The following is a 26,929-nucleotide window of genomic DNA, read 5'->3' as shown; positions in this document are numbered from 1 at the left end:
ACACCCAGGAGGCTATGATTTATAAAGTTCAGTTCTAACTGATCTCACTGGTATCTCAGCCAGTGTGCTGAGGACCCAGGAGCTGTCTCAGGAGGGCTCAGAGTGCTAGCTCTCTGGCTGCAAGGCTGCTGAGGCCCATGTAGCCAGTCCCACAAACAAGCCCCCAGGGCAAGGGGGCAACCCATCCATGAGTGGAGGACAGTTCTGACCAGGTGGTGCAGAGTACCCAAAGGTGCTCAGCACCCATGCTGTGACAGAGCAGGGTGTTCATGTCTAGAACAGGCCTGGATAATGGGGCAATAGAGGGATGGGGCTACAGCAGGTGCAGCTGGTGTCAAGGCCGAGGGCAGAAATGCAAAGTGAAGTGTGGTTCAGAGTGATAGGTCACATAGGGGGAGGGCCACCTCCATCTCACAGGTGCTTCCTGAAGTCCCTGCAGGACCCTCAGAGCCCTTGGACCAGTCTTGCCCACAAAGCAGCTCCCTAGAGAACCGCAACCATGGGAAGTTGTGTGGGAAGCTCCTGTGCCCTTGGGGCTGTGCTGGGGGCCTGGGCAGCCGGGAAGGAAGAAGGCCCAGCCCAGGGGTTTCACCCTCCCACAGTGGCCAGTCCCTGCCAGAGCCCACACCTCAGCCTTGCTGCTCCTCCTGTCTTTCACAACTAGATTTCTCTTTTGCTCAAGTAAGCTAGGCAAGAGCTCTATAGATGCTGGTTGCCTGCAATCCCAGGGGCTTGGGAGTCTGAGGCAAGAGGATCATGAGTTCAAAGCCAGTCTGAGCAATTTAGTGAGGCCCTGTCTCAAAACAAAATATAAAAGAGGGCTGTGGATGTGGCTCAATGGTGAAGCATTCCTGGGCTCAACTCCCAATATAAAACAAAACAAACACTTTGCCACTGACCTACAGCTCAGCCCTTTTTATTTTTTGAGACAGGGTCTTGTTAAATTGCTTAGGGCCTTGGTAAGTTGCTGAGGTTTGTCTTGAACTTGGATCCTCCTGCCTCAGCCTCCTGAGCTACAGAGGATCATAGGCGTGTGCCACTGCACCTGTCAAGAAAATTGGATCTTCAAGAGAAAACCTGAGGCTGCTGTCCTCAATGGACAACTAGACTCCTCTGGTGTAAGTGGGTCCTGGTACGTGAGAATGCTGACTTCCAGCCACCTGGAGGAACAGGCTAGCCTCGGATGGGGAGTGGTGTGCAGACATATGCCCCTGGGACTCTGCTGTGTCCCTGCAATGCCAGTGGCTCCCAGGAAAAAAGCATCCTCTGACCTGCATACAGTGGCCATGCCTATGATCCCAGCAACTTGGGAGGCTGAGAGAGGAGGATGGCAAGTTCAAGGCCAGCTGGTCAACTTAGTGGAACCCTGACTTAAAATAAAAATTTAAAAAAGGCTGGGAATGTGGCTCAGTGAGAGTGAACCCCTGGATTCAATCCTCAGGACCAAAAAAACCCAAAGACAACAGAACACCCCAGCATCCTCTGAGCGCGAAGAGGAACACTGACCGCAGATATGTACACATGATCCTCCAGTCATGACTCACCAGGCCACAAAGAAACTGCTGGCCCTGCCTGGTCTTATGCAGTGGGAGGCACAGGCACCTGCCCCCTGTGGGGTGTACACAGCTCACCCATACTATCAGCTGCCTGGAGGCCCCTCGGCACCCCCACCAGGCTGCCCCCTCCCACCTGGCAGGGCCCACTCTGCCTAGATATTCTCTCCTACAAAATTATTTATTAGCATGGGAGCAGATGGCAGCCAGAGTCAGCTAAGTGTGAAGAACTGGGCACAGAGGTCGTCCCGCCGGCCCAGTAGGCCTTGAGCTGGGATGAATTCCAGGGGCACTGGCTCGGGCCCCTTCCTCTTGAGGTCCTGCTCAAAGACCTGTAAGGACAGAAAGTAGGCCTAGGCTCATGCTCGGTGGTCCCTGGGCCCCCCACTCCTACTCTGGCTTCGTCAGGTCCTGCTCAAAGCCCTGTAAGAACAGAAACCAGCACAGGGCTCGTGCTTGGGGGTCCCACAACCCTCCTCACCTCATAGGCAGAGAGCTCCAGGAGGGGCGCAATGCTGACTTCTGTGACAGACAGCACCTGATTGATGACGCTGGCGGCTCTGGACACCTCAGGGTGGTAGTGCTGCTGGAGACTCTAGGAAGGGCACGTGGCTATCACTGACACCACAGCTTCAGCAACCCCTGCCACGCACCCCACATGTGTGCTCCCCATCCAGGACCTTTGTGGGGCCAGCCCCACATGGGTAGGAGTGTTGAGTGCTCAGGCCTGCAGAGTCCTGAGCAAGGGAGGACCCAAGACTGTCACAGTGCAGCTCTCATCAGGGACAGAGCAGTAGCCTGAGGGAACAGGCTCCCCATGCAATGGGGCACAAGGCCACACAGTGTCCTACAAGGCCCAGGCACCCACCTGCAGCTCCCAGAGGCAGCTCTCCAGGGCTCGGCTCTTGGCCGGGTCCTCCTCCTCAGGGTCATAGGGATCACTGTCCATCTCTAGGAATGAGATCCAGGATTTGAGGCTGTCTGGGCTCTCTGGGGCAGTGGGCACGGGAAAGGATCCTCCCCGACATCCCCAAGGCCGCCCTAACCTAACTCACCAGGGCATTGCGGGCGGTGCACCAGCACACGGCAGGCAGGGTGCCTGCGCAGCAGGTTGCAGATGAAGGGCAGGACCATGAGCAGGGCCTCCGGGGGTGCCGTCAGGGCAAGGCGGGCTAGGCGCTTGGCAAAGGCAGCCACCAGGTATGCAGGGAGATGGCTGGGCGGAGAGTGGGGCATGAGCCACTAGGGCCAGCCACCTGCCCCTCCCTGCCCCAGGCGGTAGCACCAGAGCTACGTAGGGCCAGGCTGCTCTGAGGCCAGGCCAGTGCTTCTGGACACTCACGAGGACGACAGGAAGAGGTCAGCCAAGTGGAAGAAGCGGGCTCGGTACTTGACATGGAAGACAGACGGGTCTAGGAGGCCGTAGAGCTTCCGGTAGAAGTCGGGGTATTCCCTGGGGGACACAGGGCCACACAGGAGTGAGCTAGATCCCCAGGGAATCATGGTTTCAGCCCCTCCATCCATGAGCATCCCTGGGCAGGCACCTCCCTCCACTATCCTGACCCTCAAGGAGAGACATGTCAACAAGGAGGTACATCAAGCCTGAAAGCAAGGGGAAGGTCTAATCCCCCAGACTGCTACTTACAAATTGTGCTTGTGAATCAGGATAAAAAGTCCATTCAAGGCCAAAAGGCTGATGGCACCTCCTGCAAAAGACAGAGAGGTGAACCTCTCACCCATTTAGGGGGTGCTGCTCCCACGCAGCTGCCCACCCCCACTGTCCTGGCTTGCAGCAGGAACCCAGCAGCTGCACAGCTAGAGGCTACCCAACTGCTGGCCATTGCCTGAGGCCACATGAAAGGATGAGCCAGGAGTGACTGGACTTTCATGACCAGCACACCCCAAATTCAGACCCCACTGCTAAGCAGGACCACTCACCCACATCACAGGCACTGGTGAGGAAGTCGATCATGAGGGTGGGCTGGGCCAGGTGGGGGAGGATGGAGTCGTGCATCACCAGGAGCACCTTCTTGTAGAGGCTGAGGGGCAGCTGGGGCAGCAATGCAGGTCAGGTGCGGCCAGCCCACCCCCATCACAATGAGGGCACCCCACCCTACCAGGCCCTACCTTGTGCTTAAGGAAGCTGAGCCACATGGCCTGGAATGCTCTCCTGTGCTCCTGCAACGGGACCAGGCTGCACACGTACCCTGCCCCCTGCCCCCCAGCCTGCAGCCATCCCCTGCCCCCCCGCCTGTAGCCAGCCCTCTGCCCTCTTCCTGCCCCCCAGCCTGTAGCCAGCCCTCTGCCTTCTTGCCTGCACCCCAGGCTGCAGCCAGCCCCCTGCCCTCTTCCCACCCACATTCAGTTGGGAACCTCCCAAATCCTTGAACTTGAGAACCCCAGAATGGGTTTTGTAGCACCAGGGCTCAAATCTGCTGGGGAGAAAATGTCAGCACAAGAAAGATAAGCATGTTCCTCACAGTGTGAAGAAAAGAAAGACTTGAGGGCTAAAGCCAGCCACAAGGTGACAGACGGAGATGGCTCAGGGGACAGTGTGAGGCACACGCATGCACTGCCTATAGCCAGGAAGTACTATCAGGGAAGACCGTCCACACCACCAAAATATCTTACCCTCAAATGAGTGACCTTCCACTTGTCTGACAGCTCTGCAAAAAGGACAAGGCCCAGACCACTCAGCACGCAGACAAAAGGCCCTGCTCTGCTGGCCCTCCCACCAGGGTCTGTGCCCTGGTGCTCCTGCTGCCTTGGACACTCACCTGCATGCTTCACGTAGAAGTTGGAGAGATCGTGCTCCTGGCGAGGCAGGCTCATGGCGCTGAGCAGAGTAAAAGCATTGTTCCAGAAGATGATGGACGGCTGCAGAGATCTGGCCTGAGCATCAAGTACCACATCCTCCCTGCCCCAACCCCAGGAGGCACTAGGACACAGGCAGATCAGACCCAGCCACTCACCTCAGGCTGCTGGTTGGTGACCTGAGCCACGGCATCTGAGGCAGCCTGCATTGTATGGTAGCGAATGTCATCAAACTCCAGGTACTCCCGGAACTGGGAGAGGAGCAGGCTGTGGTCCTCTGCAGGTGAGACCAGGCCTCTCACCACTGCCTGGGGGAAATGGGCAGGGTGACGCCTCTGCCTCCACCCAGTCCCAGTACCACCAGACAGGATACTTCAGCCTCACCAAGCCCCATGCCACACCAAACTCCTCTCCATAGCCAAGGGACGCTCAGGAGTCTCACTAACCCCACAATGTAGAATGAGGCAGGAATATCACACCTCCCATCCCACAGCCACCTGCTCAGGTAGCCCACTCCTGGGGGCCTCTGGACCCACCAGCTACTCACCCTGAAAAGTGTACGGGGGAACAGGTAATGGCCTTCCCACTTGGGCTGCTCCAGGGGATGTGTTCCTTCCAGCTGTAAAAACTTCATAAGTGTCCCAAGGGCCAGCTCCTGGGAAGCATGGGAGGCAGAGCTTACACCAGCCCCTGAGCCCCTCACAGCCAGGCCTAGGGCTGCCAGGAGGTACGAGGGAAAGGTGACCCCACCTCGTCTTGCTCTGCTCATTGCCAGCCATGGTTCTGGACCTCCACACCCACCCACAAGGCAGGTGATATGACTTCATTAAGATAAGTAGGTACAGAGTTCCTGGCGAGGTCTGGGCAGGGGGGCACACACAGGCCAGGTCCACATCCTGGCATCTGGTAAGGAGGGTGCCATAGTAAACCTCACAACCTAAGCAGAAACTCAAGAGTAAGATGCCAGATGCAGAGCAGGGTCCAGCTCTAAAACCAGAACCACACACTCAGCACCCTTGGGGCCAGACACTATGAAACAGGCACATGTGAGGGGACAGGAACAGCAGAATTGCATCTGGTTAGAAAGCAACCTCACTGAGACAGCCTGGAAAGAGAACTCCACATCCACAGCCCAGGACCCCTGCTTTATGGACGGAGAGCCTAGAAGGCTGGGTCGAGTGCAGGAAACAGAGAAAGCAAACTCCTGAGACAGACCCTCACCTTGACCTGGAAGGCAGGGTGGGCCAAGAGCTCCCCCAGGCGATTGCAGCAGCTGCAATAGCGGTGTCTCATCCACACCTTGTACTTGCGCATGGCTCCCTGGGACCCTGCAGGGAGGGTTAGGGTGTCATACTGCAGCCCTGGCACAGCCCCACCCTCCCATGCCCTCTATCACTACTGGTGAAAACAGTCACTAGGGCCCCCAGACCCAAGCAAGGACAAGCCATTCTCTGGTTTCTGCAAAGGGGGGAAGAAGGTCACCTCTAGCACGGTCCCAACCAGGATCCCAGGGGCACGGCACTATCTCTTCCCCTCACTTGGCCCCAAAACGTGGCTGCCCCAAATATTGTGACACAGCCCCAATTACAACTGATGGCTGGCATCGAACTACACAGCCGGGTATGGACGTCACTCCTTAGCCCTGTCCAGTCAGACCGCCAGGGGCATCTTTCTTCCCGAGCAATCACCAAGAGATTCCTCAAGCTGGCAGGGGGCCTCCTCCGCGAAAAGTGCACGCCCTGTGACAGGCTGGGGGTCTCATCCCACATGACGAAGCCTCCCTCCGATCCATGCTGGAGCCGAGGCCTGGTCGCTCACCTGCCATGACCGTGTCCTCAGAGGGCAGCTGGCCCACGTACAGCTCACCCCGCTCCAGCAAAGCCCCAAAAAGTCGGCTGCACGCGCGGACTGCTTCCTGGACCTCCTCCTGGTCCTCGGACTGCGGGGGAGGTGGGCCGCGCCCGGGTGAGCCGCGCTGCTGGCCCTCGGCCGCCCCGGCCCTCCGCCCGCCCCGGCCCTCCGCCGCCCCGCAGCGCCCGCCACCTGCAGTGCGGCCAGGACGTCAAACACGGCGTTGGCCTCGCCGCGGCTGGACAGCACCGCCTGCACCAGGCGGCCTAGCGCGCGGCGGGGATCGCAGGGCCGCCCGCGCTCGGCCTCCCCTTCCATCTCCATGCTTTGCCGGCCGCGCGGGGAACAGGGCCGGCGCCGGCGCGCTGGTGACGACACCCGACGCGCCCGTGACGTTCCGCCGGCGCGCCCGCGGCGCCCTCGTGACGTCACCGCCGCGCGCCGAGAAGAGGTGGCTGGGGCGATGGCGCTGTTCCACGTAGCGCGGTACCCGGGCCCCGGGGCGGCGGAGGCCTGGGCGGCGGAGGCCGGGGCGGGCGGCCGGGCCCGCGTGCTGCTCGAGCGCCTGCAGTGCCGAGCCCGCGAGCGGCAGCAGCAGCAGCGGGAGCCCGCGCCCGTCCAGGCGGACGCACGGTGCGCGGAGGCGGCCGGCAGGCGGCGGCGGCGGCGGCCCCGGCGGCGGCGGCGGGCGAGCGGGAGTCCGGACGTACGGCTGACGAAGCGGCGCCGAGAGCTGGGCGAGGGCGCGGACGAGAGCGAGGACGCAGGTGCGCCAGTGGTGGGTGCGAGGGGTTCGGGGCCTCGCTCCCGGGCCGGTGGCGAGGCTGACTGGCAAGTGTGCGGCGCAGGGACCAGCGAGGCGGCGCCAGAACAGCGCAGTGCGCACGCCGAGTCTCCGGAGCAGGAGGCTGGGTGCCCGGCCCCCGGCCCGGTGCTGGGGGGCTTCGCGAGGAGGAAGACGCCAAAGGTGAGCAGCCGAGGGGGCCGGCGGCGGTTCCGCGCGCCCCGTGCCCCTGCCGGAGCCGGGAGCGGTGGTGAGAAGTCCGGTGGGGACGTGCAGAGCTGCTGGGGTGTGCGCTGGGCAGAGGCCCGCGCTGGCCCTTAGGCGGGAAGGACGCGAGTTCTGGTTGGGAGGCCCTGGGCGCAGCCGCGGATGGAGTCAGATGGTTGTGGCCAGAGGCGGGTCTGCTGGAACCCACTTTCGTGTTTGAAGGCAGCCGGGCCAGTGGCTGGTGGCGGCTCGGGAAGAGCTGAGACTGGTCAAAAGGTTTCTATCTTGTGGGTCCAGAGGGCTCTGGTAAATTGTGGTCTTTATTGCATTTGGGGTAGGTCCAGCCTTTCCTGCCAGCATGGCTGGCTAAGCCAAGCTTTGTCAGGAAGAATGTCACTGAGGATCTTGTTCCCATCGAGAACATCCCCGAGGTGCATCCTGACCTGCAGAAGCAGCTGCGTGCACATGGCATCTCAGCTTACTTTCCAGGTGCCCTTCCCTGGGCCAGCAGACGGGGCTGGGGCACCCCTCACAGCACCCCACCTGTGAGAGCCCCTCTGGTGGTGCGTGGGCATGGGGCTTGTGGTTCCTCCTGGCCTGTTGCTGTCTTTGAGCAGAGGTGCTCTGGGAGAGTCAACTTGATGCACTCCCTGTCCAGTCCAGGCAGCTGTGATTCCTGCCCTCCTGGAGAGTGTGGCCAGTGGGTTCCTGGTGAGCAGAGGTGGCTACCAACCCAGTGACCTCTGTGTTTCTGCCCCAACGGGCAGTGGGAAGACATTGGCTTTTGTCATTCCTGTGGTGCAGGTGGGTGTCACTTTGCTTCGTTTTCTGGTCAGGGGTGGATGGCAGGGAGCCAGCTCTGCTGACAGGCAGCCCATCCTCCCTGCAGGCCCTGATGCACCGAGTGGTCTGCCAAGTGCGTGCACTGGTGGTGTTGCCCACCAAGGAGCTGGCCCAGCAGGTACATAGACTCCCATACCTGTAAGCCTCTGCCCCCAGCCTGAGCTGACCTGCTGTGTGTGTGTGTGGTGCTCAGCCAGAGTCCTTGGCACTGTCCTGGAGGGCCAGCTTGTCCCCAGGCCAATGGCAGACCTCTCCTGTAGGTGAGCAAAGTGTTCAACGTCTACACAGACGCCACACCTCTGCGGGTTGCCCTGGTTACTGGACAGAAGTCTTTGGCTAAAGAACAGGAGAGCCTTGTCCAAAAGACGTAGGTTCTGTGGGTAGTGGGCTCTCTGGGGGTCTCTGCTCTGCCCACCCATGTTGGGTGGGGGTCAATGCTATGTGCACGAGGTGGTCTGTGCTTGCCATCAGAAGGCCCTGCTTGGTGCTTCCCTTGTGAGCCACTCTTGTTTGTAGAACAGACGGCTACCGCTGCCTGGCCGACATCGTGGTGGCCACACCTGGCCGCCTGGTGGACCACATTGACCAGACCCCAGGATTTAGCCTTCAGCAGCTCCGTTTTTTGGTAGGCTGCCTGCTGGGAGGCCTGGACTCCTTGCTGAGGATAGACCTGGCAAGGAATTTCTGACAGCCAACGTGGTTTTGCCTGCAGGTAGTTGACGAGGCTGACCGCATGATAGACAGCATGCACCAGTCTTGGCTGCCACGGGTGGTAGCCGCAGCCTTCCATAGTGAGGGCCCTGCAGACCCCTGTGCCCTACTCCAGAGAAGGCAGCCCCAAGCAGTGACCGCCGCCAGGTATCCTGTTGTGCTGGGGCTGACCCCTTTCCTCCACACTTGCATGCTGAGGGAAGGCCACATACTCCCCGATGGTGTTCTCTGTGCACTGGGACCTGTGAGGAACCTGTCCTACTGACACCCTCTTCTTTCCAGCACCTGCCATCCCCAGATGCCTTTGCAGAAGCTGCTATTCTCAGCTACCTTGACCCAGAACCCTGAGAAGTTGCAGCGGCTCGGCCTCTACCAGCCCCGACTCTTCTCCACGGGGCTGACGCACAGGGGCTCCCAAGACAGGGATGTGGAGACAGAAGGGGACTCGGGGGGGAAATACACCTTTCCTGTGGGGCTCACGGTAAGTGAGGGAGTAAGAGGGGTGGGTAGTACCAGGCCCAGGGCTTCTGTCTACCTGCTGTCTTCCGCAGCACCACTACGTGCCCTGCAGCCTCAGCTCCAAGCCACTGGCCGTCCTGCACTTGGTCCTCAGGACGAGTGTCTCCAGGGCCCTGTGCTTCACCAACTCCCGAGAGCACTCCCACAGGTGAGCAGGGTGGGCGTGTGCGGCTGGTGAGCTGGGCCCCGGCCCCGGCCCCGGCCCCGGCCTGCAGCTTCCTCTCTGCATAGGCTCTTCCTACTGGCGCAAGCTTTTGGGGGTGTGAATGTGGCCGAGTTTTCCTCCCGCTATGGGCCTGGCCAGAGGAGGAAAATCTTGAAGCACTTCGAACAGGGCAAGATCCAGCTGTGAGTACAGGGAGGGGGCTGCCTATGGAGTTGGGGTGCTTGCCCCAGCTGTCACCCTGGGCCTACTGAAGGGTGCTTCTTCCTGGAAACTGTGCTCCTGAGTCTGGGGTACATTTCCGAAAAGGCCTGGGATTTCCCTTTAGTGCAGAGGTCATGGCTGTAGGCATCCCTGCTTCTGGCTCAGCTGGGTTTCAGGCTGGGGGTCCCTATTGCTGCTGGGCAGGACCATAGGGCTATGTGCTTTCAGCCTCATCAGCACTGATGCCACTGCCCGTGGCATCGATGTGCAGGGTGTGGAGCTGGTGATCAACTACGATGCCCCCCAGTACCTGAGGACCTACGTGCACCGGTGAGGGCTGGCAGCAGTGGCCACTTGGGCTTCCAGGCTTGTGAGCTCCTGGGTGTGGGACGGGTGGGGGGTGATCAGGGAGAAGTCACTGTTCCTGTTGTACATCTGTGTGATTTTAGGGTGGGGAGGACGGCTCGAGCTGGGAGAACTGGACAGGCCTTCACGCTGCTCCTCAAGGTGCAGGTGAGGTGGTGCGTCTCTGTGGGACACTAGGGAGGCTATTGACCCAGAGGGTTCTGGGGTGGGTTGAGACCCTCCCACACGAGGCCCCTTCCCTGTAGGAGAGGCGGTTCCTCCGGATGCTGGCCGAAGCTGGGGCACCTGAGCTATCCAGGCACGAGATCCCCAGTGAGCTGCTGCAGCCGATGGTTCCTCAGTACGAGGAAGCCTTGTCCCAGCTGGAGAAGACCATCAAGGTGAGGTCTGCCTGGGCCAGCGGTCCTGCAAGTCAGCCTCATTCTAGAGTAGTGTGGACAAGAGCCAGAAGCAGGGGCCTGACACCTGGCCCTTGAGCTCCTGGCCCAAGGCCAGCAGTGATGCTTGTTGAGCAAGCTCCCGTTCTCTGAGGGTCCAGGGGGCTGGGAGTGCTCACTTCAAGCCCCCTTCTCTCTCCCACAGGAGGAGCAGAAACAGAAGGTGGCCTAGGCTGCTGGGTGCATCTCTGCACCCCGGGTTCCTGAAGCAGCAGTGGTGACACAGCCCTCTCCCCCATGGCTCCTGTGCTGGGCAGCCTGGAGCTCAGTGGGTCTGCCAGGTTGGGACCCCTGCCCAAGGCTGTATACCACGTCCTGGGGCAAGCTGGTCTCGAGCCATGTGGTGCTGCTGGAACATGTGGTGTGCTTGCCTGAGGGCTGGGGTCCCCTCAGACAAAGCCAGATGTCATGCTTCTGACATCAGCGTCCCACCTCCTGGGCAGCCCTGCTGTGTGACCAGATGGGAGGCAGCCCGGCCAGGAAACCTGAGCCTCATGCTGATTGATGCTTGGCCACCACCCGGCCCAGGGCAGACCCAAAGCAGTGGGGTCCTGTGAGTGGGATAGGAGATTCAGAAGCACCTCTGTTTATGAGAAGCCTTTTAGAAACTTCATGATAGTAAATTTTTAAAAAACAGCCACTAATTGATTCATTTTAAGAAAACACGATGTGGTATGAGTGACAGTGCAGGGCCTGGAGTACCCTACCCAGGGCTCCAGTGCCGCCAAGATGGTGTTCCCCCCTGGGAGCTCCTGACCCTCTGCCTGGCGGGGCACACCAGAAAAGCAGTCTGCACAGGAGGCAGGCCACCCAGGGCCCTGGGCTTGGGAAGGACTCCTGCCATCCTCTGATCGGGCCCTGCCTCCCAGGTGGGCTATACTTGTCCTACCACCTGCATGCACATGCTGTTTCTGTGCTTTCAACACTCCTCTTCCCCAGTCATCCAGAAAATCCCTGCTGCCTGACTCCCCCAACATAGCACGTCCATGCCACACCTTCCTTGGCCAGTACCTGCCCTTCACTTCCTCGTCCTGACCACCAGGACCGAGTTCCTTGAGGCCAGACATTGGCTTTCTACTTCTAGTAGGTGATTAAAATGCAAATGGACAGCTGGTGTTGTGGTGGCCACACCTGTAAGCCCAGCTGCTCAGGAGGCTGACAAGTTCAAGGCCTGTCTGGGGAACTTACTGAGATTGTCTTAAAATATCAAAGGGCTGGGGTGTAGCTCAGTGGTAGAGCACCCCTGGGTTCAACCCTCAGTCCTGGGGGTAAAAAAAGGTGGGGGTCCTTTCCAGGGAGCCCTGCTGCCCAGGGAGACAGACCCACCTCACCTGCAGGCCAGGCCAACAGCACTTGCAAGCAGCGTAGGCTGAGGAAGCTGGGGGTCTGATGGGTGTGGTGAGGGGGCTTCTAAAAGCAGTTGAGATAGAAGGCCATGGGGTGGAGGGCAGGAGGTATAGAGGTGGGGCAGCAGGCAGGTGACAAACCAGTCTGTCTGCAGGATTCTCCATGGCAGCAGCCCAGTCCTTGGCAGGGGGCACCTTCTCAGATCTGTGCTGAGAAAAGCTTCCCTGGCCACCCTCATACCAGGGCATCAGGGGCAGCCAAAACAGGGGAGGGAGGGGCTCCTGGTGGAGGCTGGAGAGCCACCCTCTCAGTATAGGCCTGGGGCACAGCCCAGAGAGAGGCTTACAATCCGGTGACATCTGAGCAGAAGCTGCCAGCATGCTGGCTGCAGGGCTGAGGTGCTGCCCTCCCGAGCCTGTGGCCGGAGCCCCACCCGGTGCGCAGCTTAGCTCCAGGCCACGTGAACAGAAGCTGACCAGGGACTGGCACCCTCCACAGAGCTCTTTTCCGTTGACAACTATGACAAGGGACTCGACTGTCTAGAGGGCAGAGGGGTCTGGGGAGGAGTTGGAGGCCCATGGCACATGGCTGGTGAGGCATGGAGCTACACAGGTGCTCAGGTAGGGGACAGGGCCATTACCTTGGAAGGCCAGCCTGATAGCTGGGTGCAGGACCGCTGGGCTGTCGCTGGCCCACAGCTCCTGGTGCACAGAGCCTGTGCCTCTTCCTGCCTGGGAGGGTGCGCCCTGGAGCAGGGGTCTGCAAGGCAGGGCGCCTGTTCCTGTGCTGAAGGAAGGGCACCAGGACTGCCCCTCGGCTTCCTGCCTGCTTTTTATTAAAACTTGAAAGCTTTTGTCTCTAAGAAAAGGAAAAAAGTTCAAGAGCAAGAGGAGGGACAGCAGCCATGGGGTGCTGGCTAGAGGGACCATCAGCAAGGCCCCGAGCGCAAGAGGGCCAAGTGCCCACTGCCAGGCACCACGTCTCAGGAGGAACTGGCACACACTGGTACCCACAGCAGCCACTTTGTGCTGTGAAAAACACAGCCAACATCTGACTTTAATTTAAACACTGCTCTTCTATGAAAACCAAGACAGAAACATATAAAAAGGTCACTTTATTATGCCGTCTGTCTGGCAGGACATCCATGCCCTCTAAGGTCCTACTCTTCAAGTACAAATGCTTGTGTTAACAAAGTATTTACAGTTTGTCTTGTTCTACCTGCTGCCAATCAGCACACATGCCTGTAGGGCCAGCAGCCAGGGAAGCCCAACCTCATCAGAGTGACCCAGCGACTCTTGATTAGGTCCATCCTCCAGGGGCCAGGTGGAATGGCAGTCTGGGCTGCGAGCTGCACGCTCTGCCTTCTGAACTCCGAATCACGACTGGCAAGGGGAAGGCCGCCCCCCCCTCCAACAGAGGGAGGGCTGCAGCCAAGCACAGGAGGCATGGCGTCCCCCCAAGCACTAGGCCTACAGCTGGTGGGGCAGCCGATGCCATTGATGGGGTGGCAAGAAAGTCACCTCTGACCACATGTTGTGGCCAGGCTCACTGTGTAGGCCCGCCAGAGACAAGAGGCTGACACTGAGCAGCAGCAGGGTTCACACTGCACCCCAGATCCCAGGCCCACTCTCTCAGCAGCTCTGAGGGGGCTCATGCTCTCCCCGGGGCCGCAGATGGACGGAGCACTATGCTGGGCAGTCAGATCTGAAGAGAGGCCACAGCACAGGAGAAAGGACAAGGAAGACCAGTGCATCCAGACCTTCGCAGTCCTGCAGGGTCAGGAGTGAGGAGCCAGGGAGCGAAGTGCCTGCGAGGGCGCACTGCTGGCCAGACACACCTGGCTGATGCCAGGCCTGCTGATGAGCACGCGGGCCCCAGCGCTGGGTCCGAAGCGTCTGGTGAGCTGGACACTCAAGCCCAGCTTCTCTAGTGCGTGGTGCTGACTCCCTTCCAGGCTCCTCATCAGTGCTCACCATTCGGCCCCCAGGTGGGCACTGGACACACACAGTGGTGGGGGGTCCAGATGCAACTGCACAAGGGAGCTCTGCATGCGCCACACTGGTGGCAAAGGCCACTGCAGGGCCAGACGTCGTGACACAGGCAGATCCAAAGGCATAGAGGGCGCTGTGGGCTTGTGCTCCTGCTGCGGCAGCACCAGGAGTGGAGCCCTCACCAGCCCCTCAGGCCCTGAGGGGCACCTGCCCCACGGAATGCCCCCCTCAGTGCAGAGCCCCTTCAAAGCCTGGCGGAGCTACAGCAGGTCTGCTGGCAGATGGACCTCAAGACGATGAGGAACCCGGAGGCACGGAAGGGCTCTCACAGGAAAGGATGCCTCAGACCAGACCAGGCCAGCTCGCGTCGCACAGCTGCCCGAGCTGTCAGGCGCACCAAGTCCAGACGTGAGCTCTGTCCACAGCAGGGAACAGTCAGAGCCCCTTCAAATGGGAGCCAGCAGCATGGGGACAGGCTGGGGAGGCCACACTGCCACTCTGAGCGGAAGTTAGGTCATGGTGGCTGCCCCCTCATGTCCTACGCATGGAGATGGGCAACAGGGCCAGACCTGCCCCCTCAGAGTCATCCCACTCACACTCACCAGGGGAGATTGGAGTGCAAAGCCCACCTGGAGAATGGACTCCAGAGCCCTTCTTCCCTCCCACGGACCACAGGCGCGTTCCAGCTGAGTGGGTGAGCCAGGCCGCAGTGGCAGTGCCAAGACAGGCGCCAGCCGCTGACATCACACGGGCCCCCAACTCCTTGGACGTGCAAAGTACCAGACACCAACAACCAGGCTGAGTGGCTTTCAAAACAAGTACTATTGCTCTGGAGGACATGAGAGGCGAGACACCAGGAATCATCGCCGCCACGGCTCTTCAGCCAGCTGCGTGGCAGGAGGGGTGCTTGTGAAGACGCTCCCTGAACATGACTGCTCGAGCACATGCCCTGCAGGTGACCCTGCTGGTGGCCTACTGGCAGGGGGGCTTGGTGGGCGTCTTCAGCCTCACGGCTGGGACCCTCATCTGTAGCTTGGGCTGCTGGCTTGGGCTGTCTGAGCTGGCTGGCACCTGTGCTGGGCTCGGGCCTCCTGGGGTCTGGAGTGGCGCCGAGGCCGTAGTCACCACCTGCTGCTGCATGAGCTTCTGCTGTACCACCTGGGCCGTGGCAGTCACTGCGGGGATCATCTGCACTTGCTGCCCTGCCGCCGTGGCCTGCGTGAGCGTCACAGTCTGTGGAGAGGCCTGTGCCGAGAGCCAGAAAGCACTGTCAGCAGAGTGCACACGTCACCCAGCAGGACAGCCAAGCCCAGGGCAGGCCCCTGTGCTCTCTGGCAGAGCAGGAGCAGGTGGAAACAGGGCCTCCCCAGTCTCAGGGAGGAAAGGCAAGAGCGGGGCCTGGCTGCCTGCAGCTTGAACCACCCTGAAATGTAAATACTGCTTTAAACTGGGCATGCTGGCCCCCTTGAAAGAGAGCAGCAGGACAGCCCCAGGTCCATGTCAGCCAGGGGACACCAGGACTTCCCCCAGACATTGTGGGATGCAGACTCCTCTTGTGGGACCAGGGAGCCTAGGATGCTGCAGAGCCCTGTCCTGAGCACAGTGCAGCCCATGCTGTGCAGGACGCCCTGCGAGAAGCAGGCCAGAGCACTATGCTGGGCAGTCAGCCCCTAGTCATCAGCACTCTTCTTCCTCAGGGAGAAGCCACAGATCCCAGCACCTCAGACGCCAGGGTCAGGCGGCCTGCGTCTGCAGTCCTACCTGCTGAGCGGCGGAGGCGACCTGCTGGATGCTGGCCACGGGTGCCTGCTGCTGCACCACCTGAGGGAGTTTGGCGACCTTTTGACAAAACAGAAGAGGCTGACACAGAGTTCAGAACATGTGCACGGACACTTCCTCCCTCTCCTCTGTCTTGGTGCTGTTTGTCCTGGGATTGAAGCCAGTACTCTACCACCAAGCAGTACCCCACCCCTGCATCCTAAGTCTGGCTCAGTGGCTGAGACTGGCCTGGAGCTTGCCACCCTCCTGCCTCAGCCTCCTGAGCCCTAGGACTGCAGGCAGCAGCACAGTGCCTGCTCCCTCCTCTCAGCTCTTACCCAGCCACTGAGACCAAGGACGCGAGACAGCGCGTCCCAGGTGTGCTCCTGGGTGATACCCGAGACACACCCACCTGGCACCACAGCCAGGGGAAGGTCCTGACGCGCCCACAGGAGCCTAGCAGAGGTGACAGGCCACAAAGAAGCCTCACAGACTTTGAAAAAAGTTGGCAAGGAAAAAAATGACTCTAAAGCCATGTGGCACCCAAGGCGGCAACTCAAGCCAGATGCTGCCTGGTCTCAGCGGGGCTCTCACAGTGCAGCCTGAGGACAGGGACCATGACACCATGCAGACGTGGGGTTCTGAATGTGAGAAACAACCAAGTGAAACTCCGAAAGCTGAAGAGCAGATTAGACCTGACCACAGAAAACCCAGTAGCCGAGCAGAGTAGGAGACACCACTCAGAACGCAGGAGGCCACAGGACAGAGCAGAGGCTGGGAGACTGGAAGGGGACACGGGCAGAAGCAGCATCCAGACCAGCACAGCCCGGGAGAGCCCGGTCCAGGCGGGAAGCTCCGCACACATTTCAGAGGAACAGGGTGGTGTGTGCACACATGACCAGAGCAGCTGCCTGATGCCAAGGCTAGGTGCAGCAAGGCAAGTGTGCCACGAAAATCAGTGCCAGCCTGGAATTCTGTATTAAGCAAATCCCCTTCTGGCAGCAGGAAAAAAGTAGGCATTTCCTAACACTAAAGAGAAGTCCAAGGGCACCCTCCGGTGGAGGAGAGGCACCTCAGGCACAGCGTCGAGTGCAGGTGGAGCGCAGTGTGCGGGGGCTGCTGCTGGAGCACAGGGCAGGGTCACTGATGGCATGGGAGCATGTGGGATCTCAGGTGACCACCTAGGAGCTCTACGAGAACGTCACCAGCCTGCAACTTTCAGACAAATAGAGGGGTAAAAACAAAACAAAAGGTAAGGCCAAAAGAGGGAGAGGTGGGGAAGGAAGAGCAGCAGACAGAAGGGACAGGCGCCTGAGAGCCAGGGCCTGCCTGCTTGTGAGGCCTGGACAACGGCAGCACCCCCTCGGCTGCACGCTGTTCCCTGAATCCATCTGCAGCACCAAGAGGAAGATGCAGGATGGCTGCGAGTAGAAGCGGGAAGGTGTAAAAGGAAAGTCTAACCAAAGACGTAGCCCCACGCAGCCTGGGGTCAGACCTCACCATGCAACTGCCCAGCGCAGCCAGGACCCAGAGTCTGGAGCTAGGCAGCAGCTGGGGCAGGCCTGGCGGACACCCTTGCACCTGCACAGCAAGCCCCTAAGCCCGGAGTCTTTGGAGGCACCCAGGAGGGGACAGGGAGATACGGACAGGAACCCAGGGTAAAAGGTGCAGAAAGTCCTAGCAAACCAGAAAAGAACAGAATTTTCCTTCATGTAAAAAAAAAAAAAAAAACAATTAAAAAACCAGAAAGAAAAAAATTTCTTTTGTACAAAAATGTATGAAGATGAAACTTAAAAAGCAGACGCACGCCCATGACCCCAGCATCTCGGGAGGCAGAGGATGGCGAGTTCAAAGCCAGCTTCAGCAAAATGAGGCACTAAGCAACTCAGTGAGAGCCTGTCTCTAAAGTACAAAACAGGCTGGGTGTGGCTCAGTGGCTGAGGGCCCCCAAATTCAATCCCTGGTACCAAAAAAAGGCAGCAGACTCTGTACAAAAACACCAGAAAGTACGGCTCCATCACCCAACACAGCTGCAAGGCCTCTGCGAGAGCCAGAAGGAAATGTGACAAAAGCATTTCAGAAGATGTGGGCAGCGAGCGGCCTCTCCACTGGAGAATCTGAAGCTTGGGTGTGCAGACATCAGCCTGCATCTCAGAGCGAACAGGACTCCGCAAAGCTGCAGCAGGGGCTGGGCAGTAATGGACCTGCTGGACGGCTGAGACCACAAGGGAAGGGCAAAGCTCCAAGGACAGCCGAGGCTGTGGACTGTGCCTTCAGGGCCGGGAGGCACGGCCCATCTGGAGTGCAGGCAGACCCACACGGCTCGGGTGAGGGCACCACAGGTCCAGGCACGGCTGGGACCGCTCAATAAGCAGTGGCATCTCACGGGAATTAAGCCAGCCCTTTCTTCTGTGGTATCACGTGTGAAAAGAGGACTAAAGACCAAAGCAAGAGAGCAAACCACGAGGGTGGAGGAAAGAGAGAGCTCCATGTCCTCTGGGCAGCGTCTTCAGTGCTGGCCAGGAAGGGGGAGGCTGTGCAGTCCAGTGTGAGGACCTGAACTGAGCATGCTGTGCAGGACAGTTTGTGTGGCTCAGGAACTGTGGGCTGATGTCCAGCATGCAAGACAGACCAGCCAACAACAGGCCTCACGGGGAGGAGACCACTGCCAAGAGGGCTGAGTGATGGCAAGGCTGACCCCAGGAGGCACCCACCCACCCACCGCCACCTGCAGGCCCAGGGGCCCACTGTGCACTGCCTACGAGGAGCCCAGACCTCCCTCCAGAGACTCCTGTAGCACAGCTGGCCTGCACCTGCCCAGCAACCGCAGAGCCCACCACACCCTCTGTGCCTTGCTCACCTGAATCTGGGTCTGCACCTGCTGCGTCCCAGCCAGCTTCTGGGCCTGGGAGATGGGTGTGGTCAGAAACTGGGTCTTAAGGGCTGGCTGGGCAGCGTAGGTGACCTTCTGTTGTGGGCCCTGAGTGGCCATCTGCTGCGCTGCCAGCTGGAGGGAACAGATGACCTGGATCAGACCCTGGACCAGTGCTGGCTACTCAGACCCTGCTGTACCTTCCCTGTAGGACCCTGGCCTTCACAGCACACTCCCAGACAAAGCCCACAATAATGCCACTGGCCCCTGCTTCCTACAGTCCCTGGACTGAAATGGAGACCTGCCCTCCTTGCAGCCAGGCTGGGAGTCACCTGCCAACCTCCACAGGACCCAGTATGTGGATGCCCTTGTGTGGGTAACTGAACTTGACCAGTTTCTCAAGGCCAATTTAAGAATCCTGCAGACAACCCGAAAGCATTTAGTACAAGAGGTGACGACCCGTGTGCCCGATCTGCGCACAGTGATTCTCATTTCCAGTTCTCTCTACTAAGAGAACATAAGCCACTCTGGAGGTGCAGCCTGTGGTCTGTCTCCTTCCAGTGGGAGCCAGGCCTGAGACTGCATACCAGCCAGCCGGCTGCTCTGGGTACTCAGGGAGGCCACCTCTGCCGGCTGCACAGCTGTCCTTCTCCTGAGACTGGGAAGGTGGCTCTGAGCTTTTCTCCAACCTGTGCCCCAGGAGAGAGAACACTGCAGGAAAGCAAGAATAAGCAACCAGCCTTGATCTGGGACGCACCCTGCCCTATAATCACAGCTATGCCTAGTGCCATGCAGGAAGACACCTGTCCAGCCACCTGTGCCCCTGCAGATCCTATTTCCTGCAAGCCCCTTCTCTTGGACTCTGTGCTCACTGCCCGAGGCTCCAGGGACAGCTCTGCCTTGTCTTCTGCCCCCTGCCTCATAGCAGGCCTCAGCGCCCCTAGCCCAGCTGCGGCCCCTTCGGTCAGAGCTGACCTGCCACTCTGGGCAAGTCCTCCTCATCCTCCTAAAAATGGGCTGTTTGGGATCAGCCCCAGATTCCTGCAGAACTCGGCCTAGCCCAGCTCTGCTGAGGCCTCGTGCCCACGCTTCTGCTCAGAGAACAGCACACACCAGGCCCATGGCTCGAGCCAGCAGAGGCACCTGCAGGCTAGGGACACAGCGGCACTGCCCTCGCCATGCACGAGGGCCACCAATGAAGTTTTAGGTGCTCTGTGAACTTCCCTCAGCTACCACTTCTGCCCCCAGGCTCCTCCCTCAAACATCCTCCCCAGGAGCCAGGAGAGCACCAACAGCGAGCCCTTCAGGGTCCTCAGTCACATGGCTTCATATGGCTGCACAGCTGGCCAGCATCCTGGCTCAGGGCTACCCATCCTCATAAGTCCCCCAGGTCCCTTCCAGGCTGCGTCCTCAGACCAATACTACACAGCGTGTTTCCTGAGAGGCAGTGGTGGTGAGACCGCCTGCTGGTGCCCCTGGGAGCTGCGTGCTCTCTCTGGGGCTCTCCTCAAGGGCAGGCTGTACCTTCTGTGGGACAGCACCCTGGCTCTGTGCAACCTGTGGCTGAATGGCCTTCTGCTGTTGCACGGCCTGTTGCTTGAGCTTCAGCAGCTGCTGCACATGCACGGGCTGGGCCACGACGGTCTGTCCTGCAAGACAACACGGCCTGTGAGTCGGTTGGGGCCAGGGCCCCACTCACCCTGGTCTGCTCAGACTGATTGTCCCTGCAGGAAACGGCGAGCCTGCAGCTGTGACAGCCAGCCAGCCCCAGACACTCAGATGCCTCTGCATGCCTAGGTCCCATTCACACCATGGTGAAACTTCAGACCGCGGGTGTTCAGTTAGACTGAGGACCCAGCAGACCAGAAACGCTCTGAGGAAACTCCATCCACAACATGGCCTGTGTTCAAAGGGCTCCAGGGGCAGGGCAGGGCAGGGCTGCGGCCATCTCGGCCAGCAAAGGCTCACTGCACACAGTGTCCAGCAGAGGGGAGGGCTGCAAGGCAGGCACCTGCTGCTTTCTGTGGCTGCCCAATTGCCACGCTGATGCCCGCGACGTTCATGGGCAAAGTCGTGACGCCCGGCGAAGAGACCACGGCTGCTGGGACAGACACCACCGGAGGCTTCGCCAAGGCCACCTGAGCTGGCTGCGGTGTCTGTGTTTGCATCTGCCCTTGGGCCTGCAGCTGGGAAGTTGGAACCCGGGTCTAAACAGGAAGAACAGGAGAGTCCGGAGAAGTCCAGGATGTGTGTCTTTTCTAACATCATTCCTCAAGAAGTCACTTCCCGAGAAAACCCGTGGGGCTGGTAACATGGCTGGAGGGCAGCACTAGAAGGCAGCAGGGTGCCCACATCTGCAGGGGCGGGACTGTAAGGCCAGGCTGCCCACTCTTACGTGAGGCTCTCCGAGGCCTCTGGCTCCTGCATCTCCCCAGCTACCAAACCATGCTGGGCCCCATCTCTGCCCTGCCTCCCACCTGAAGGCCGCCACCATGCACCTGAGCCTGGGGACCCCCACCCTGCTACTACACACTGCTTTTCTTAAAGGACGTTGTAGAAGACAGAAATGGAAATCGGTCCTTTTTTATGTATAAGAAACTGGAGAAGAGGTGCCCAGAACCACCTCTGCGCCAACGCAGAGACCAGCAGGCAGCCCTCCAGAGCGTCCCGCTACTTGCCCTTCGTCCCCTTGGAAGCTGCTTCACCCTCCACTCCCCTATCCTCCTGGAACACATGCGCCCCCACACGGTGCTTCCTCACGGCCGTCCCTCCTTGCTGCGTTATGCGGCAGGCACACTTGAGGTCACAGACTAACTAGCCGGGGCGTGACAGGCACTCAGCCAAAGTGCAGTCCATGTGAGCCACCTCTCCCTGCCTTGGGGAGTCTGGGTACCAGGCCAGGAAGGACCTGAAGCCCAAGGCACCGCCTGGCCCCCGGGGGGTTCCCGCCACCCAACAGTGCTGGCTCTCCATGCCCCACACCCCGCTGCATCCTGCCATAGGAGCTCTCCCTGCAGTGGTCTCCTGCCCACTGGAGCTGGTCACGGGGCTTGGCCGCGTCCCACACCACCTGCAGCATTGTGCTCTAGCCATGCTGCTCTCGGCCCTGCCCTCCACATCAGGGAGATAGCCACACGTGTGTCTGGCTTCATCGCTCACACACCACTGCTCAGTCTCCACCATGCAGTCCCAGAGAGTCTAGGGACAGTCGATCCCGGGGAGTACCGCTGATGAAAAGTATCACGTGGGCAGGGTCTCATCCTCTCCCAGGAGGCCAACACTCGGGGGACTGATCCCTCCCCGGTTCCCTGCGAGGCTGCCACGACACCCAGCACCCCAGCAGGTGGCCGCAGCCCCCAGAAGCACGGAGACGCTGCTCTCAGAAGGAGCATACAAGCTGGAACTTACAAGCCGGGCCACTTGGAGGTTGGCCACAGTGGTGCCTGTGAGCAAAGCCCCAGGCCGTGGGGCTGTGACCGTGGTGAGCTGGGGGCTCTGCTGCTGCGGGGGCTGCGGGGGCGGCACTTGCACCTGCGCTGGCGGCTGGGGGGGCCCAGGCTGGGCCTGTGGTGGTGGGGGCTGTGGGGGCAGCTGCACTTTCTGCTTCTGCATCTTGATGATGTGTTCCTGAAACCCAAACGAGGCACGCTGTGTGACGTCCCGATGCAGGTCCCCCTGCCTCTGCCCAGCACCAAGGTGCTCATGTGCAGACATGCAGAGGGCAGCCGTCCCTGCATCACAGCCTCCTGCTCACAATCAGCCTTGCACCAAGAAAACTTGACAGAGAATCCACAGCAGAATTTCTAGGTTGTTATCTCTCAAACACGTCAAATATTTAGCACCCAAATGTACTGACTAGCAGTTAAATAACTAGCAGTAATTTGTTAACAGAAGCAGAAATATCAAAATACGATATGAAACATAAGTTCAAAAAACATTTTGAGAAACAAACGTTTCAAGGAGCACTTCATGGGGATGTGCCAAATGTCAGACATCTGAGGGCTCGCCAGACACAGAAGGGGTTCTGCAGTTGCTACAGTAGGGCAGGGTGAGAAGCAACAGGGGCAGGAGAATGGGTGGGACTCCTGCCCGAGACCAGGTGAACAAGAGTTCTTGGCACACACGTGTCTCAGAGGCCAGACCCTGGGGCCTGGGGCACTGGACAACTCGCCTCTGCTGGGCCCAAGGACTCCTGGGCAAGGAAACTCTCTAATGTAGCACTGTCCAGGGGAACCTGCTGCAGGGACAGCAACGCAGCAGCCAGGCCATGCAAGGTCAGACCCGAGAAGCAGGTGTGATGACAGAGGGGCAAACACTACACCTCACTGCATGTCAACTGAAACTTCGCCTTATGGGCAGCATAGTTCCCCAGGGAGCACGACAGGCACCTTGGTGGCCACGAGGGCTCTGGAGCACACTGAGCTGTAGCAGAAACACCAGGCACTGGACTTCCTGCCCTCCCAGCACCTGGGACAAGGCCTCAGCTGGCATGACCATCACCTTCACAGCAGTCACAGCCCCACTGACTGTGCTTCCTGTGTCTCTGGCTCCCTTCACCAGTGTGCACTCATAGTCTCCATTGGTGACACGGACATAACACTTCCTTCTAAAATGGGCGAGCACACTGCATAAATGATGGCACAGGCACACAGACTGCCAAGGACCAGGAGTACCAGCGTTCCCACTGCCACCCTGGAAAAGCAGACTGCAGAAGCCACCTGGTCTCAGAAACTGCGGCTCACTGGCACCCTCTGGTGGAGAGGGGTGAGGGGCTGAGAGGGGGTAAGAGGGGGTGAGAGGGGTGGAGAGGGGTGGAGAGGGGTGGTGAGAGGTGCGCAGGACGGAAGTGGGGAAGATGGGCCCTTGCACTCAGGGAACACTGAGGAGCCTGGCTGAGCCACACAGGAGTGGGCCAAAGTGGCCCTGAGTGGGAAGTGGTACCCACGGCACACTGCCCGCCTTTGGTCCTGCAAGGTACCCACTGCAAGAGCATGTGTGTTTTCTGGGAAGGGCTCACCGGTGCCAACTTGCCCACAGCTTTGATCTGGGCCTGGGCCTGCACCTGTGGAGCCTGCACCTGTGAGGGTGGCGGCGGCTGCTGCTGCTGCTGTTGCTGCTGCTGTTGCTGCTGCTGCTGCTGCCGGAGAAGCTGGAAGTGTGCAGGGGTGATGGTCTTCCCAGGCAGCTGGACACCTGTGGCTGTGCAGAGGTGGGAGTCACACCTCCACCCTTGCTCCCTGGGTGGTGTGCAAGGGTAGAAACACCAGGCCCCTTTACCTTGGGACACCTGGGTCACCAGAGACCGTGTCGGGGTCTGCACAGGGGTCAGGTTGGTAGTGACCACGGCTGAGGCTGTCACAGAGGTGACTGCTCGGACGCCCTGGGTCGTTGCCATGGATACCAGGTCAGTGGTGGCAGTGGCAGGGGAGCCAACCGCTCGCTGCTGTGTGTGAACCACCTGGGCGGGAGCAGAGCCTCCGGACGTCTAGAAAGGCAAAGGCAGAGCTCACCACTTTCCACACGGCACCCAGAAAGAGGCTCTGGACTCCAGACCCAGGCCTGCGGGGCCTTCTGCCGTTCTCTCTGCACACACAAGTACTGCGTGATCCCAAGAGCATCCAGACATGGTGCCTCGAGCCACAGAGAAGTGCTGCTCATGGCCAGCCGCAGCTGCAAGTGGAAAGGGCCCTGTGTCCCTCCCACTTAGCGTGCACACCGCCCAGCCCCAGGAACATCCAAGCTCCTGATAACCCTGCAGGAGCCCTGTGAGGCCCACGGCCCGCCACTCTCCGATCTGCGCAGAGGCTACAGCTCCACTGCCCTTCCCAGTCCACCTCTGAGCCGCCTTCAAGCACAGGCTGCCCTCTCCCAGCCACCTCGGCTGTCGCGGCCTCTGGGGCACGGGCTTGCCCATCTCAAGGATAAGCTCCACAGCTCCCTGCAGCATGGTCCCCTCTGCTGCCTCTGTGGAGTGACTCCATCTTATCCTCCCGATATCCAGGGATGAGTGGCACTAACACTTCTCTTCCCTCTCTCTGCCCTCCATGGCACCCAGCTTCTCTCCAACGCCTGCCGTGTCTGCCCGCAGTGCCTGGACCACGCCCTGCCTCTCCTCGGCCACTAGCTCTCTCCTCCACCTCCACCATGAGACTGAGGTGCACTCACAAAGGCTCCTGCCCCCGGTTCTGGGAACACGCTTCTCATCTCTACAAGTCCCCACATTCACTTACACTATAGTTTTGGTTTCTTTAAAACAGAAAGCCCCACTATCATGGTTCCGCCTGCCAGGCCTGGGACTCGGGTCAGTGTGGGTCACTGCCACCTCCATAGGCCCTCGCTCTGATGCCTTGTCTTCCTTTCCTGTTCCCCAGGTTCTAAACTTTTTATTTGACTGTAGTATGATGACTGTACACAGCAGTGGCTTCCTCGTGATGTATTCACACCAGCACGTCACAGTTTGGGCCTTATCTCCTTTCAAGCCTATTTTTTATGGAACGCTGCTGCTTATGGTGCTTGACGCTGTCTGTGGAGAGCCCGGGAAGGCCCTGCTCCTGTCAAGTGCCAAGCACCCTCCAGTCCAGTCAGTTTGCAAGCTGCCTGCAGGTTTGCACCTCGTAGAGCAAGACCACCTTCAACTGCGAACCCAGAGGAGCTGGTAGCCACAGTGCCACCTCCGCCCTCTGTTCAACACGGGCGTCACTCCTGGATCACTCCTGCCCTTGGGTCCCAGCTCAAGTAAACAGCTTCCTCCAGCTCCCAGCTCAGGCAGGCGTCACAAGCAGGCTTCAGTCCCCACGCACACTGGCGGTCACTCTGCAGGCAAACGTGCCTCAACACAGCCGTGTCCCGCAGGCCCCGGCCTCCCCAGGTGCAGTTATCTGGGGACCACCACAAGGTCTCTGCACCTCTCACACTCCAGCATGCCAAGTGTGCCTGCACCTGCGTGTCCAAGGCACTGGGGATGAGGGCGAGGACCTTGATATGGAATATGTGGCCAGAGCGTTCTGGGAGCTAGAGCACCCACACACAACGGGGACCTTGGGGAGGGAACCCAACCCTACACACAAGATCATTTAGGTCCCATTTATGCCTGATGCACATGGCTTGAAAGTGATTTTATAAAATACTGTTAATAATCTTGTACATGAAAAAAAGAGTTTCAGTGGGAATTTCCCAGTGTGGCTCCAAGTTCTGGACTTTGGAACATTATAGATTCTGGATTTTCAGGTTAGAGATAACTCGATTAGTATCTCGTCCAATATTAAGAGCTGCTAAAAATAAATATGTAGGGAACAAACAATTTTATGCAATATTTTTAAATATCACATGTAGGAAGGGAGGGGGGCATGGGGTAATTAATGATGGTGGAATGTGATGATTATTACTATCCAAAGCACATGTATGAAGACATGAATATACTATGTACACAATCAGAGATATGAAAAACTGCTCTATGTAATAACAGATGTAATGCATTCTGCTGTCATACATAAGAAAAAAATTTACATTAAGAAATATCACATGTAGATATTTTCAAAATAAAACTCTACACGTGATGGTTCTGGCTTCCTACCCAGAATCACTGCAAACAGTGGAACTAGTCATAGGAATGACCCCAGCACCAAGGCCTAACAGCTTCTGCTATTTATGGAAATGGAGGAGTCTAAATTGGTTTATGGCAAAGCAAAGAAAAACAAAGTTGCCCCGGCTGCACACTAGGAGCCCATTTCCCACCTCTCCTCTGCATAGTGTCGCGGCCTCTGCAGCGGGGTGTGCTCAGCAGGACCCTCGTTGCCATACCTGGCTCCTGGCACTCAGCCGCGACACAGCCCAGCAGATGCCCACATAGCCCCTGCAAGTCACCAGGCTGCGAGGTCAACCCTCTCTCAGCTCAGCACTGATGACTATGGCCCGCTATGTGTCCCTCTCATGAAAGCCTCTGCCTCTGCTCTCACGTCCCTAAGGGAAATCCCAGGGCAAGAACTGTCTGGGGGTGGTGCCCGAACTGTGGGAGGGAGAGGGCAGCAATGGCGGCAGCCATGACACCCCTTAACCACCTGCGCTCAGGTCCCTCATGGAGCACTTCCATGTCTCCTGAGCAGTAACCGATCCCATCTTCCGCTGAAGCGGGCGCACGGAGTGCAGCTGTGGTCCTCTCTCCCTTCCCTGGGGACAAGCAACACCTAGTCTCTTCTTAAGACTGCCTGGCTGCCCATATCTTCCTGGTGGACTGACCACTCCATCTTCTACCATGTTTTATTTTGTTTTGTTTGTGGTCTGGCCAGGAAGCCAGGGGCACTTATCACTAAGCTGGACCCCACCCCCTTCTAATTTCGAGGCACTCAGGGCCTCCCTAAGTTGTTGAGGCTGGCCTTGAGCTGTGGTCCTCCTGCTCAGCCCACTGAGCCTGGGATCACAGGTGTGTGGCCCCTGCTCCCGGCGCCCGCCGGGCTCTCACCACGGTGAGGAATCCTCAGTCTGCATCCTGCCCTTGCCATCTGTGCTTGGC

At 59.2% G+C, this 26,929-nt stretch overlaps 3 protein-coding genes across 23 annotated transcripts in view; 1 reads left to right on the top strand and 2 right to left on the bottom strand.

Moving 5' to 3' along the window:
- Positions 1-900: 900 nt before the first annotated feature.
- On the bottom strand, positions 901-6,600 carry Noc4l (nucleolar complex associated 4 homolog). Of its 2 annotated transcripts, none has more exons than XM_078039439.1 (15): positions 6,411-6,600; positions 6,186-6,306; positions 5,589-5,695; positions 4,915-5,022; positions 4,526-4,675; positions 4,331-4,430; positions 4,185-4,219; positions 3,681-3,731; positions 3,492-3,603; positions 3,199-3,259; positions 2,896-3,006; positions 2,609-2,769; positions 2,422-2,504; positions 2,035-2,148; positions 901-1,045 (listed from the first exon to the last, which is right to left on the bottom strand). In XM_078039439.1, exons 1-15 carry the CDS (start codon positions 6,540-6,542, stop codon positions 1,001-1,003), a joined length of 1,491 nt encoding a protein of 496 aa, XP_077895565.1. In that variant the 5' UTR covers positions 6,543-6,600; the 3' UTR covers positions 901-1,000. The 2 variants fall into 2 exon arrangements, with proteins under 2 accessions (XP_077895565.1, XP_005336427.2); XM_005336370.5 differs by lacking the exon at positions 901-1,045 and adding an exon at positions 1,716-1,885 and having other exon boundaries at positions 6,411-6,599.
- A 36-nt stretch (positions 6,601-6,636) lies between these two features.
- Positions 6,637-11,088, top strand: Ddx51 (DEAD-box helicase 51). Of its 3 annotated transcripts, XM_078039437.1 has the most exons (15): positions 6,638-6,985; positions 7,067-7,185; positions 7,548-7,698; positions 7,868-8,013; positions 8,099-8,170; positions 8,313-8,419; positions 8,569-8,677; positions 8,765-8,910; positions 9,046-9,244; positions 9,315-9,430; positions 9,514-9,630; positions 9,878-9,979; positions 10,099-10,162; positions 10,261-10,395; positions 10,598-11,088. In XM_078039437.1, the coding sequence occupies exons 1-15, from the start codon at positions 6,682-6,684 to the stop codon at positions 10,622-10,624; spliced, it is 1,914 nt and encodes a 637-aa protein (XP_077895563.1). In that variant the 5' UTR covers positions 6,638-6,681; the 3' UTR covers positions 10,625-11,088. The 3 variants fall into 3 exon arrangements, with proteins under 3 accessions (XP_077895564.1, XP_077895563.1, XP_005336426.2); XM_005336369.4 differs by having other exon boundaries at positions 6,638-7,185; XM_078039438.1 differs by lacking the exons at positions 8,569-8,677; positions 8,765-8,910 and having other exon boundaries at positions 6,637-6,985.
- A 1,810-nt stretch (positions 11,089-12,898) lies between these two features.
- Ep400 (E1A binding protein p400) overlaps positions 12,899-26,929 on the bottom strand; it is a 96,670-nt gene continuing 82,639 nt past the window's right edge. For 11 of the 18 annotated variants that reach the window (XM_078039422.1, XM_078039419.1, XM_078039420.1 and 8 more), the window contains 8 exons: positions 23,698-23,905; positions 23,438-23,619; positions 21,829-22,047; positions 20,432-20,627; positions 19,945-20,069; positions 18,409-18,555; positions 15,552-15,629; positions 12,899-15,035 (listed from right to left, as the gene is read on the bottom strand). In XM_078039422.1, coding sequence (XP_077895548.1) covers positions 14,763-15,035; positions 15,552-15,629; positions 18,409-18,555; positions 19,945-20,069; positions 20,432-20,627; positions 21,829-22,047; positions 23,438-23,619; positions 23,698-23,905 — 1,428 coding nt within the window. In that variant the 3' untranslated portion in view covers positions 12,899-14,762. Of the gene's footprint in view, positions 15,036-15,551; positions 15,630-18,408; positions 18,556-19,944; positions 20,070-20,431; positions 20,628-21,828; positions 22,048-23,437; positions 23,620-23,697; positions 23,906-26,929 lie in introns of those variants that run through there. The other 7 variants (XM_078039424.1, XM_078039425.1, XM_078039423.1 and 4 more) reach the window with 7 other exon arrangements.

The sequence above is a fragment of the Ictidomys tridecemlineatus genome, chromosome 2 (genome assembly GCF_052094955.1).
Source record: "Ictidomys tridecemlineatus isolate mIctTri1 chromosome 2, mIctTri1.hap1, whole genome shotgun sequence".
NCBI classification, from domain to species: domain Eukaryota; kingdom Metazoa; phylum Chordata; class Mammalia; order Rodentia; family Sciuridae; genus Ictidomys; species Ictidomys tridecemlineatus.
The sequence above is the reverse complement of the archived record's forward strand: the minus strand, read 5'-3'. Positions and strand labels throughout refer to the sequence as shown.